This window comes from Electrona antarctica, assembly GCF_951216825.1.
Source record: "Electrona antarctica genome assembly, chromosome: 8".
Taxonomy (NCBI): domain Eukaryota; kingdom Metazoa; phylum Chordata; class Actinopteri; order Myctophiformes; family Myctophidae; genus Electrona; species Electrona antarctica.
In genome coordinates this window covers 41882628-41896842 of record NC_136789.1, presented here as the reverse complement: position 1 = coordinate 41896842, position 14215 = coordinate 41882628, and the positions used below count along the sequence as shown (strand labels likewise).

General features: G+C 39.9%; 1 protein-coding gene across 2 annotated transcripts; it reads right to left on the bottom strand.

Annotated features, from left to right (window-relative positions):
- Positions 1–3285: 3285 nt before the first annotated feature.
- On the bottom strand, positions 3286–13981 carry mks1 (MKS transition zone complex subunit 1). Of its 2 annotated transcripts, XM_079507827.1 has the most exons (19): positions 13915–13964; positions 13661–13766; positions 13094–13215; positions 12589–12641; positions 11930–12097; positions 11566–11666; positions 10998–11126; positions 10738–10842; positions 9408–9516; positions 8771–8827; positions 8297–8339; positions 8058–8120; positions 7875–7945; positions 7547–7616; positions 5691–5798; positions 5063–5193; positions 4587–4669; positions 4112–4209; positions 3286–3627 (listed from the first exon to the last, which is right to left on the bottom strand). In XM_079507827.1, exons 2-19 carry the CDS (start codon positions 13735–13737, stop codon positions 3524–3526), a joined length of 1692 nt encoding a protein of 563 aa, XP_079363953.1. In that variant the 5' UTR covers positions 13738–13766; positions 13915–13964; the 3' UTR covers positions 3286–3523. The 2 variants fall into 2 exon arrangements, with proteins under 2 accessions (XP_079363953.1, XP_079363952.1); XM_079507826.1 differs by having other exon boundaries at positions 13661–13981.
- Between the last annotated feature and the right edge of the window lie 234 nt (positions 13982–14215).

Below are 14215 nucleotides of genomic sequence, written 5' to 3'. Positions count from 1 at the left end.
TAATGGCTAATTCATGCTCAGTTAGAATTTTGAAAGCAGAACGTGAACAAGGACGTGGATGGTATAGTCTCGTGCGTCCTCCCAACCAATCAGAGAACGGAACATTTTATGAAGTGCTACCTTTCTTTCTTTCTTTCTTTCTTTCTACACCGCCGGTGGAGGTCATCCACGACACATTCTTTGTCGTTTAGACGTTACATTCGTAGCACGACATGCCGACAAGTGCATGAATTGGCCTTAATGAGTTCATGTCACATCCATATACCTGTCCATCACCTCAGTCATGGTCTCTTCTGTCTGTGCCATTATAACGATCAATAATTTGTTATCGCCCTCATTATGTTTAATCAAGTCATTATAGCCATCATTAGTTATCACCCTCATTAAAACATGTAACCCGGTTTCCTGGGCAAGTGTTGATTTTTTTTAGCATTGAGCTAATAGCCACCTGCTTGCTGGGTGTAAATTCAATCTTGACCGTCGGGTCAAAATTCGTGTCAGATCCTGTGTCTAGGTACCGTGAGACGTGACCTTAGGTGTGATGTGTGATCTAAATCTCGATTTCAACAGAAAAGCAGGGGGACGAAATACGACCACCACACTTGTATAAGTTATATTGTATTAACATACTACCATACAGATTGTGTAAGTCAGACTCATATTGTACTGACATACTCTATCATACAGATTGGACAAAATTACACTTTATTTGTTAAAAAAGTGACATAGTGCCGCTTTAAGGTTATATTATCAATTACAATCTCAGTGTTTTGCCAATCATTTGGGGGCCCACTTGTTATATCCTCCTTACTGCATTAAAGAGAGATATTGATAATAGTGTGTCCACCCTCATTATGTTCATCAATTAATTATAGCTATCAGTAATTAGTCATCAATAAATGGATGTATGGATCCTACTGTAAACAATGTGTCATATCTTAACTAGTCATTGAGGTCATAGATTGTCACAGTGAATCATTAGTCTATTGATCTCTGTATGGATCTGGTTGGGTTGTAACGATTGTTTCTCTTGGAACAATAGCATTTGGAGTTTTCTTAAAATATGATGAATATACGTAGAGTTTTTACTTTACACGTCTTACTTGTATAATTATGCTTTATGCTATTTTCTTTTGAGCATCTGAGGATCTGTTAATAATAAGGTTGCATTATCATTTTATCCTTAATTACAATCGTAATCAGTGGTGCGATCTTTTCTGTTTTTGTTCATATTATTTTTAAGCTTGTTATGAGCAGTAACCCCTTAGTGTATATAGCAACATAGATTAGTTTTTTTATGATTTATGATCTCTTAGCCTTAGCGCATATAACCTTTTTCTTATTTCCATGTCATTCCTTATCTCTCTTGTGTTCTGTACTATGTAACGTAATGCGTTTATTGTTCTTGTATTGATGTTGAAGTGAAAGTCGGTATTGGTCCATAATATAATGGATATCCATCAAACCATTCAAATCATTATGGATGAACCTATAGGTTCCATCCAGCCATTCAACCATTCGACCTGAATTTTTCTTAACACGTTCACGTTCCATACTTTGTTATGTTTGATTATTAATATTTGTTATCTTATGAAGAAAAAAAATCAACAAAGATTAAACTATTGAGTACAATGAAGTGTTTCCCTCTCCTACATGTCTGTGTGTGTGTGTGTAGTGCAAGAAGTTGGTTACCATGAACACAAACAAATCAGGTTGTTTTTTTAAAGGGTCATAGTGTTAACGCTACCTAAGGCCTGATGTACGTACTGCTAAATCACTTTGTTATTCTGACTGTTGCAGACGTCCAACTGACTGGTTGTTGAAGACCTGCACGACCTCTTTGCACTGTAGATGAAAAGCTCCTTTAGCCCTGTGACTCTCAACTGGGACCCCCAGTTTGATATGCATTACACCACAGATCCACATTTGACATTATCTTTTTTAATATCTAGGATACTCAGTGATTAACTCAGTTACAGATTAATAAGGGTCCATGTGGACCGCTGGTGGTCCCCAGACCTGACATTGAGAACCAGTTATTTAGTCTCTGTCAGCATTATTACATTTGGCTTTTTTAACGTGTCCCTCACCAGTGCCGGCATGATATGCCTTGGCTGATTCACCCTAAAGTACTGTATCTCATTAATGTAAATGTAAAGCTGGGTGCACTTCCTTTAGTAAAATGTGGGTTTAATCTCTGCTGATTAGAAAAGAAAGCTAGGATAACATAACATACACAAACACAATAAACCTATATTCATACAATAAATGGTGTAGCCCAGTGATACTCAAACTCAGGCCCGCGGGCCACTTCTGGCACGCCAATCGATCAATAAAAAAAATAATATCCTACTATTACATGAATAATCATCCAGGAGGGCAAAACTACGTGCAGTCTTTCAATGCTGCGGAACCATCAGACTCAAGCTGATGCCGAGAACCGGCACATTAACCCAAAATAGATGGATGCTTTTGCTTTCATATACATTTGACCCTCTCATGCAAATTCAATACCACCATGTTTAACTTTCCAGAAAACAGTGTCAGTGTCGACAATATAAGGCGCCAATGAAAGACAGAAGTTATCATTAATGTTGTCATTTTATCAACCGGGCCCCGGGCTGGCCACGTAGCCTATACTGTACTGTACTGTACTGTACTGTACTCCCACTGCGCATGGCTGTGTTTTGTGTTGTATTGTTGTGTTGGATGAATGTTGTATGTGAAAGTATGTAATAATATGGAAGTGTTTTTGATGATGATATGTTTAAGACCCCAGGAAGAGTAGCTGCTGTGGCTCAAGAGGTAGAGCAGGTCGTCCAATGATCCATGGGTCGGCGGTTCGAATCCCGGCTCCTCCTGTCTACATGTCGAAGTGTCCTTGGGCAAGACACTGAACCCCAAATTGCTCCCGATGTGCTGGTTGGTACCTTGCATGGCTTCCGCAGCAATCGGTGTATGAATGTGTGTGTGAATGGGTGAATGTAATGCACAATCTATGTAAAGCGCCTTGGATAAAGGCGCTATATAAATGCACCATTTACTCACAGTAAAGGTGGCCTTACACTAGCCGATAATCGGGAATTTTTGACGCTCGGGGGGTGCCCGACCGCTCAAAGCGCGATCGGGATCGGCCCGATCAACATCAAGAATGTTTGATATTTGCTCTGCTCCGCTCCGATTATCCTGTAGCGTGTGGTGCTATCAGATTTCAGATTGAAAAAAATCGGCTTGTGTAAGGCCACCTTTAGCTAATGGGGATCTAATAAATAAATCAAATCAAAATTAAAAAATATATATACTTTACTATTTAATCAGTAGAAAATACCACATTGAGACTAAAGTCTATTTTAAGTGTGAACTGTAAACACACAATTATACATTGAAACAATGCTATTATTAAAGGGCCATTTCAACACTTTTCAACCTTCCTCTGTATGCCTAATATATGTCTTGTTAACAAATAATCAAATATTACTCCATTTATGCTCAACATGTTCAACAAGGAGCATGCCAAAGTAGTCTAGGCAGTGGAAGTGTTGTGAAGTTGGGAGGTGGTGTTGATGAGGTCACTGGGCAGACGATCTCTGGCCTCCAGCATCCGACCCCTGGCTCTGTTAAAGGCCTCTGAGAGAAGAACATACTGTTATCACCTTTAAGTTCAGAAAGACAAACAAACAGTACTGTGACGGCCTGGAATCAACTGGCCAGATTGGCTGACAGGCTGTATTACCCGGCTTGAATCAATGCTCTATTCATCACAGCTTTCAGTGGTCTGTTATTTAATAACGTACCAAAATTGGCTTTTTGTGAGATTGTACTGAAGGCTGTGATTATACTCAACCACGTAGACCCTATATGGTTGACTGGGGTCCCTCAGGGCTTTATACTAGTGTATCTTCTGTTTGTTTCTCTACATAAAATATTTTTGCTGAAAATAGCCCAGATCTACAAGCTCTCGACTCATCACAATGCGACGCGCTGAGACGAGCTTGTAGATCTTCTATGTTCTGCAAAGGTTTTCCCCTAAATACGGACGCTGGGGTTTAAGTGGTTAGAGTACAGTACTCGAGTAAATATACTTAGTTACTTTCCACCACTGGTTCCTTACCCATGATGTTATAGACAGCTCCTTGTTGGCTGAAGCCTCCTAGCTGGTCCAGAACGGTCTGTCTCCTTCTCTTCAGTGTACTGGCATCAACAAACGCCCTACAGCACGCGCACACGCACACGCACACGCACACGCACACGCACACACACAATTTTTGTTTTACTTAAGTAACCGTAACAATATCACAATGTAGAAATACTCTCTTGCAAGTAAAATGAACGTTACTTGAGCAAAGGTATTGGATCAAAATATACTCAAAACTACTCATTATGCAGATGTCCCATTTCACTTGCTTCTTTTTTGTATTCTTCAAAATGTGTCAATATGTACACATTCCATTTGTATACTCCCAGAGTTATAGACCCATAAGGGTCCATTTGGTTCCTAACATAAATGAGGAAGCCCTGGATACCAGGTTGAGAACTCTGGGCCACATTAATGTCGATAATATGGTTGTGTGTTGGCTACCACTCACCTGGCATGCTGGATACAGTACAGAGTAAATGTCACACTGCCTGTGCTTTGAGTACGAAAACCAAAACGACTCAGCCTGTCTCCCTGGAAGAACACAAACACACTTGTGTTTAAAAAACAACAACCCCAATTCCACTGCAGCACTCCAGTAACTGTGTATACTGATAAGACAGGGATATGTACAAAACACAAGTATTTTTATCTGAATAGGAACAGGTGCAATGTGGCCCAAGCAGGGGAAAAAACATATTGCTTATGTTAAAAAATGTCAAAATGTTGGATATACAATAATGGCTATATATAATAATATGCAATAATGGCTATATAATAATAGATATACAAATATTGTGTACATTAAAGTAATGGCATATTGCTGTGTCAGGCTAGTACACAATATGTAGTTATTACTAATGTAGCACAATATCTATGTTTTTATGTAACAGAGTCACAAAAAGGTTAGTGGAAATGTGAGCTTACCTTGAAGGTACCAGGTACTCGGACGTAGCTGTGGTCCTCCAGCTCAGGAGAACCTCCAATGAAGAAGCGTCTCAGCTCTGATACCGTCCCTCCAATAGGTCTCCATGTCTGGCACGTCACTGTGTGGTTGCCTGAGGAGCAGCCAAGTACGCACGCCACAAACACACGTACGCCAAACACACAAGTGTGTGAAATACACACCAAGAGAGAGCATGTCTTGACTTTAAAATAAATCATTAAAAAAAACCATATATATTCTCACTAATATGTATAAATGTCCAGTGAAGAAAAGTAACCGCTCAGTAACTTTAACCACTTAAGCCCTATTTTATACTGTCTTATGGCTCATAGTTGTGTGGTGAAAATAGCCGATCAATATGCTTGCTGTGATTGATTGAAAATTGTATTCACAGTTTGTAGAACGGGTACAGTTCAAGAGAAAGTACAGGTCAATACAAAAACAGCTACTGCGAGGATATAACCAGGAAAAGCACTAAGACTTGTTTACATCAGGGTCCTCTTGAGCGTGTAGGTTGGCTATTTTCGACACACGACACCATCGTACAACAAAGTATAAAATAGGGTTTAAGTGATTAATCAGACTGATTGTTTGATGTGTGTTATGTACCGGGTGTTTCAGGGAAGACCAGGTATCCGTAGCCCTCCAAGCGGCAGCGCTGCCAGGAGTCCACAGAAAGAACCTTGAAATACAACACGGGCCACTGAGGAAGACACTCTGTGGCCACCAGGACATTGTGTCAGTGCAAATATATGCTACACAAATGATACTATACAGAGTAGACTACGGCATTGGGTCTAAAACGTTTTAATTTCAAGGGTCCCATAACTCGGAGAGTTTTAGTTAAATATGAAATTAATATTGTCATTATAATATTGTATATTATTCACCATGATGCACTGACCTAACCGAGACCAATTCTGGTACTTGCTAATGCATCCCATGTTTATAATGTTTTATAAACAAAACATACTTATAATGCAATTACAAAATGATATGATATGATACCTTATGTCAATATCATGTTAAAAACAAGTCCTCCTTCGAGCCGGAATTGAACCAGCGACCTAAGGATGTCCATTATTCAGCTACAGTCCTCCGCTCTACCAGCTGAGCTATCGAAGGGGTGAAACAAAAACGAGCTGCTCTACATTGTTTACTGAGCCCCACGTGATGGAAGACGTGGACAATGCAAGGCCTTGCCGTTGGTTAGCTATGTGCCAGTAGTGAGAATAACTGATAGTGATGTCACAATGGTTTGTAACATTCTTTGTTCCTGTGAAATAACAATTTCATAGGTCATTGGTCTTTTACAATATCATGCTTAAGTCCTCCGTTGTGCCGGAAGTGATCCAGTAACGGAAGGATGTATGTTTTTTGTTTTTTACTACAGTCCTCCGCTCTGCCAGATGAGCTATCGAAGTGTTGATAAAACTACCTTGTGTGGCCGTGAGCAATTTGGAATACCGGAAAGCCAAAACAGCTCACCATTTGCTATATATTACAGAGGTAACTGTTCTTTTACAATGTTAGACTTAAAATCTGTCTTCCTTCGAGACGGAATTGAACCAGGGACCTAAGGATGTCTGTTATTCATCTACAGTCCTCCGCTCTACCAGCTGAGCCTGAGGTATCGAAGGCTTGAAAGATGGTTATTACTGAGCTCCACATGATGGCAGAATTGGACAATTGAAGGACTGCAGAAATGATGTGTCATGTCTGTCTTGCCATTAGCAATGTGCCAGTAGTGAGATTAACTGACAGGAAAAGTTAGTATGTCAGAAAGGTCACAATTTGTGACATTCTTTGTTCTTTCACAATAACATGCTTAAAACATGTCCTCCTTCGAGACGGAATTGAACCAGATGTCTATTACTCTACAGTCCTCCGCTCTAGCACTCTAGCAGCTGAGCTATCGAAGGGTTGATATAAGATTTTGACTGATACATTCTTGACTGAGCACTACATGATGGCAGACTCATTAAAGATGCAAGGCCTGCAGCAATGAACTATCGTGTGTGTGGATGTGTGAGCTATGTGCCACTACCTGCTGTATTTGGAATAAATTAAAGCCAATTGATCTCACCATTTGCTTTATCTTCCATGGGTCATTGTTCTTTCACAATATTGTGTTTAAAATTAAATCAAGCCCTCCTTGAGTCCTTTGAGCCGGAATTGAACCAGCAAACTAAGGATGTTTGTTATTTAACTACAGTCCTCCGCTCTACTGTCTGAGATATCAAAGGGTTGACGTATAGCTTGTTGCTCTATATTGTTTTAATGAGCACCACATGATAGCATTCAAGGCCTGTAGCAATGGACTATCTTGTGTGGCCGTGAGCTCTGTGACACTACCTGCCTTTGGAATCACTGAAAAACAATTGAGCTGAGCAGTTGCTTCAGACCCTACATTGAGAGGCAGTGTTAATAAACCACTTATAGCTCCAGAAACATTATGAACTGACCTTCACTTTCATTTTCTTTTCTGTGGAACGCCTCAAAACTGAAGGGGAAACTGAAGTGGGCTATGTCATCCTGTAGGAACACACAGCAAATGGGCATTAACCACGTAACGCCTTGTTTCCACTGAACTCTGTGTGATGTCCGGAATTCCATTTGATATACAAAATATATGTGTTTACGGATAGACCAGAATGATATTTTTTAAATTAATGTTAAGTGCATTTGAGTACCTTGAAAAGCTCTCTGTAAATACAAATGTTATAATTAACACAGTTGAACTGCATTGAAAAAAATAGCTTGTATCAGATTATCTTTGTATCTTCTACTTACTTTGCCAGAGCACTTGGTGCGACATGTCTGTGTGACGCCCGAGAGCGACTGGAACGGCAAGCTGGACCAATCTGAAGCAGTGCAGAGGTTCATCATATACATGTCAGTGAACTGCAGACAACATGACATTGTCAACATGCAGCTATTAACAAACATTCCACAACGACATGTACTGTAGCTTACTGTTGGGTAACTCCATAAAGAAATGGATATATAAGTTGTCATATTCGAAGCCCTTGGCTGAGACTGGGAAGAGAGAAAGAGATGCATAGAGTAAATGTAAACAGCATAAATGTTATAACGTATATGTCCACCAATCATGTCACCAGGAATTAATCAATGTATGTGGTCCATCGGTTGGTCCAAAAAAACAAACAAAACATCAACAAAATAATTCCTTGAGGTTTTATTCCACAACTCACCTATCTCTCCATTCACCAGCAGACGTAGAACACCAGGGGGAGGCTACAAGGAGGACAAAATACTTCATAACAAAGCAAAAGAGGTAACATAAATACTAGGTTTAACCTTTGTCCACATAATACAGCTGAATACTACGATGCTGTAATTAAAACCACTTAAACACACATTTCCAAAAATGAACCGAAACCTTTCAAACTTTTTTGTATTGTTTTTTCAGTCTACAAGCTCACAAAATTGAGAACTTCAAAAATCTGCTAAGATTGAAAAAGATCTGAATGTTTCTGAATGTTTTCACCTATGATGACATTCCAACAATGGATGCCAGGGTTAAAGTGGTAAGGGAATGATAGTGTAAAATACCACTGATCATTCTGATGATGTGTAAAAATGTAATTTGTTTGTGTATGATATACTGTATGTGTGTTGGACATTACATACAAGTTACAACACAAAGGTTTATGAAACCACTTTACCATTTCAAACTCCTGTCCAACGAGGCTGTTAAGATATTCTTTGTGCCGCACATACAGCTGTGAACAGGAAAAAACGTGTTAAAACTCCGGGGATACCTACAATAATGGTAAAGCACACCATCTCGTGTAATACTGCTTAAATAGCCGTCCACCAGTGACATCATCGATGGGGAATCCAAGCTAATAGAAACTGCAGGCTTTCTAGTCCTGTAAAATTGCAATGCGAAAATGGAAGCCATCGTTCTCACGATAATAAAAATCTAAACATTTTTGTAAATAATTATTGTTTAAAAAAAAATCTGCCTAACGATGATGTCACTGGTGGACGGGTTTCTGAACTGCCCACAGCCCTCCCATGAGACACAGACTGAGTAGAAAAAGATGGTGCCATTTTATCATGATTATTAGCGAGGACCTATTATATGAAGATAGGTTGAAAAGTGGTGAAGTGGTCCTTCAAGAATTAGAACTCAAGTCAGTGTGCTCACCGCACAGGCAAAAGTCAAATTCATGTATGAACAACCAAATAACCATGTGTTATTTGGGACAATTTCTGAAAGGAGGGGGTCTTCTTTTCTTTGTATAATGACGATACCTTTCAGAAAAAGGGATTGAAAATGGAAGCCAGAGCACTCACGTCTTTGTAAATGTGATGTTCCCTCTGCTTCTCCTCTACGTTCATGGCTGTTGACACATTCTCCACAGTGAGGCGCCATACCTCTTTCTTCTCCCCCTCTGTCTCAATCCTACACCAGAGACAAGCTAATGGTCAGGCAATACAATGTAGTGATGCCTAGATTACGTATAAATATGTCATTATGAAACTATATATTATGAATGAATATAGGAGCAAATATAAATGAGCCAATACATGGTGAAATAATAAATTTTCCAAAAGACTAATTCATTTACTGGTATTTTTCACAAAAGGCTGTTTCCTATGACTTTTCGCTTTTTCCATTTCATGGCAACAATTAATTTCTTAAAATCATGTTCCATTTCATAATGATGCTTTTCATGGAGGTGCAGTGGTCTGATAATCAAAATGATAAGGGCTGGGCCTATTCACTGACTATCTAGTCTCTCAAGACCAACAGTTGATTCACACCATTTTCAAATGATTCTGCCCATTAAATAATTTACAATATCTGACTGACAGTCCCATATATTGACTATAATGTCCAAATCGATAGTCTACCCATACTGAAAGAATGCTTATTAGTTTCCGTGATAATTCCGCCACTATAGAGGGTATGCGCGTGACATCATCATCAAACCAGGAAGTTATGCAGGAATGCCTACTGAGTGGCAAAAACTACTTTCTGGCCTTGACAGCCCTACATCCAAACAGAAAAGTCCTATCTGATTGCATTAAACGACATTAAACAATGTTAAACTCACTTTGCATGTTGCTTTGCCACTCGATGTGCCATTCACTTTAAGCATGCGCATACCCTCTATAGCAGTTTTGGCAGTTCTGACTTCTGAGCTATCGTTCTTCACGAAATTTGGCAATATGGTAGAGGCAACTGAAGCTCACATTCATTCGTCAAAAGACCTCTGATGGGGAAATTGTTATGATTTGCGGGATACTTATAGCTGCTTGCAGCTACATTTATACTTGTATCCATGCTGAGAGTAAATGACAGGCACATGAATTGGGCAATGGTGTGGATAGGCATGCTGAACCCCTCATAGTGCCTCATATTAGTGCAATCATCAGACCAGGTAGGACGAATGCAGAAGTCTCTTTGCACTCTTCTTTTAATTCTCTGTTTTCACAGTCAACTTTCCTATTTAGACTTTTACCTTTTATCTAGTGTTAAAAACACGAACAATACACTTCTCTCTGAAGACACCTTGAACAATATCACAATATTGGTATAATAGCGATACCGTATGTTGCTCTGCCCTATGTCACAGCATTTGTAACTTTGATGATGAAGTGGCAAGAGTTGTTGACTTGCCGGTAGGGATCTTTGTCTTTATTGAAGTCCGGTTTGATGATGACCACTCCGTTTCCATCCGCTCTTATGGTTACCAGCAAACACTCACTCTCCTTCTGGCCCAGTCTGACAAAACACATGCACATCATCAGAACCAGCAATGGACCTCATATCATCTATCACAACTTTTGAATTCTGCTAATGAATATAATCCTAGAAATCTACTACTGTACAACATCTCAGTAGATGTTGTTTGGTCATGTTAACATAGTCTTACTGACTTTGTAGGGGGATTCAGGTCTGCCATGATGTGCATGGTTTGCATGGCACTGTTGACAACATGGCTCCGCTTCACAAACTCCTCTGTAGGTTCCCAGTTAATCATCTTAGATTTGGGGACGCTGGAATCTCTGGAACATGCAGCACATCACCGAGATGAACAAACTGAGACCTTACACTCATCCCATCTTTGGAAAACAGCTCCTCAATACATTAAGTCAGTGGTTCCCAACCTTTTCTGGGTTGGGGCCCACCCATCTGACCACTTAAGACTGCAGCCGCATGTATATTATATATAATAATAATATAATATATATATCTTTTTTTATATTCATGTTATATTAACATTATAATCTTAATGTTTTGCCAATGATTTGGAGGCTCACTTGCAATATCATCACGACCTACAGGTTGGGAATCACTGCATTAAGGATAACAGGGAGCATTCATAAAAGTTATTGTGCTGGTAGGCGCTGAGACGGCCAGAGTGTTGTCCTTTTTCATAAAGTATGGGTGCATTTGGTTCTATTTGGAATTACAGACACGTTGAGAACCAGGCAGAGAACCTACACAGTGCGTCTGTCCGCCTGCCTCCTGTGTCTGATGCTGGCCATCCTCTCAGCCAGGAACGTGGGCGTGAACTTGGCTGTGGTCACCAAATCCTGGGTGAGCTGCATTCAGGATGGGGAATAAAACAACAGCTTGTCAAACAAACAATGGATGAAGTTCTTGTTATGGCTGCATATCAGGGCTGTCGGGCATGAACCGCTTATCTCCATATTTTAACTGATTGAGTTTTTCCATAAAGTAACGCTCTACTTGACCTGATCTCGTAGAAATAAATATTTCGGACATTCCACCCAACAGACGATATGTACGGTTCTGTATATCGCCCAGCCCTGGTTGTTGCTACGATGAAACGCTGTTCTCCTACCAGCTGGTTGAATGGGAGACAGTTGGTGTACGGGTCATGGTCAGTGTAGGTGAAGATCCTGTGGTTCCTTCTGCCCCTGTTCCTGTTCAGGGCCTTGATGTCTGTGTGGTACTGTTTCTCCAGAGGAGTCTGACACACTGCCTCGCTCTGATACACATCCATCTCATACTACATACACACAGAGAGAGAGAATGAGAGATCTTAAATTATAGCATCATCAAGATTTGCCAGTCTCTTTCAATGAACATAGAACAGTGCTCCTCAACTTTCATATAGAAAAGCGTGATCGAATCGTTACCTGGTGAAACGTAATCGAATTGAATAGTGAGGGCAGTGCCAATGCACACCTCTACTATCTACTCTAGAAAGCATACGTTGTGGTCAAGTAAAAAACAAGCCTAAGTAACAAAAGCATGAAAACAAATGCTAACAGTAATGTAAAGGTCCCCACACACCGAGCGCGTTTTTTTGATTTTTAGCTGCGTTTCTCCATCGGTTTTCCGAAAAACTCGGCCGGTGTGCAACCATGCATGGTTGTCATAACCGCATGGTTGTCATAATTCGGTCAGGTGCAACGGGCTACGGTGGAGTCTGAAGGGGTGATTGAGGTGGGGACCCTCCCTGGAACCCCCTCAAGGACCCTTGTAGTTAACTTGTACCTGACTGAAGAGTTTCTCCTGCCAGCTCACCACCAGCTCCTCTTCATTGTCACCTGGTGGAAAAACAGACAAGCATCAGCGTCACTGTAGTAAAGTAACCCACACAAACTGCTGCAACTATCGATTTCTTCCGAGCAATTATTCTATCGATTATTTGTTTGATGAATCGAATAGCCAGGAATCGTACCGGGTAGTTTAATTCATGTTTTTTTTTATATATAAACAAAATGCATTAACCACTTAAGTGTTATTTTATACTACTAAAATGGTGAAAATAACCGATAAACTATCTCACAATGTGTTGCATGGCGTCACGTTGTGAGCTTGTCTATTTGAATATTATTGTATAATAATATATAATAATAATGAGCAATGACACCCAAAATATGGATTGATCATTAAATATTAAATATCAATACTTTATTCTAACTATTGCAGCCCTAATCTGAAATAAAGCATTAAAGATAACAGAATAACAGAAATTCTGTCAATTTGCGTACGTTACCTGCTGGGGCTTGTTGGTTGAGCGTGTCCAGTTCAATGGCTGGTCTGTCCTGCTGGGACAGGACCTGCTGTTGAAGGTGTTGGGACAGAGCTGCTGTCGAGGTAATTCTCTCTATACGCACTCTGAGAGAGCAACACACAAACACACATTTTCTATCATGTTGTGCTTTATAAATACATAAGAGAAGCAGCTGTATGTGTGTTTCCATACACTCACTCACAGCAACAGACTGTGCACTTACTATATCTATTATCTATTTAGTGGTGATTCTGCAAAATATGCATTAAACATTCACTATCCAGAATACCATATATACTGTATTTATTTATTTAATTGAATATCTGTCTCGAGATATTATCCATAGACATGTTAACAGTGTAAACTGCCCATTGGTATTTTACTATTTCCCCCATAAAATGATGAGAATCAATCTAGGCTGAGACTGAGTGTGATCGAGTGTTGTTGATATCGTTTCTATAGCAACCCCGCAGCCACAGTAAGTTACCCTATTAGAGCTATGGACCAGAGCTACCCTAAACCCCAACCAACTGTTTTAACATGACTTACTTGATCCTCATGTTTTTGACATGGTCCCTGGAGCGGTACACAGCCTCTCCTGTGTCCGTGTTCCATCCATCTGTCATGTCTGTCTGGATAAATCTGACGATTATGTCTTACACACAGGAGATAAGAACCAGTTTAATTAAAGTTGTTACCTAACGTCCAGTCTGCTTAATCATGTCAACAGAAGACAGAACATATCTAGGTATCGATGCAGGAACAACAAAAAGTAAAAAACAGACAAAGTTTTAAGAAGGTACCCAATAGATTAGATCACAATCCATAAAGGTTTAAATCGTTTATACCGCTTCTGTGATTAGCCAGCTAGCTGCTAATAACAAATAACAATAGCACTTCCGCTTCCGGATTTCAAAATAAAACGCCTGCCAAAAACTGCACAAGCAGGTAATTTCGTAATTTTACTTTTTAAAAGCACCAAAGCGCCAACTCGCTGCTCGGACCCATATTATTCACACACATTCATTCCGTTTTAAGATGGGAGGACTATTATTACCATATTATTACGCAATACGCACACGCAGCTTTCTTCCTCCCTGCGAT

Bases quoted from the DNA above. Each gene is read 5' to 3' on its own strand.
- mks1 (XM_079507826.1), bottom strand. From the start codon at position 13,737: ATGACAGATGGATGGAACACGGACACAGGAGAGGCTGTGTACCGCTCC. The intron at 11,127-11,565 runs GTAGGTTCTCTG...TGCATGTTCCAG, and splicing joins CAGGCGGACAGACGCACTGT to AGATTCCAGCGTCCCCAAAT. The intron at 4,670-5,062 runs GTAAGCTCACAT...GTGTTCTTCCAG, and splicing joins GAGTACCTGGTACCTTCAAG to GGAGACAGGCTGAGTCGTTT.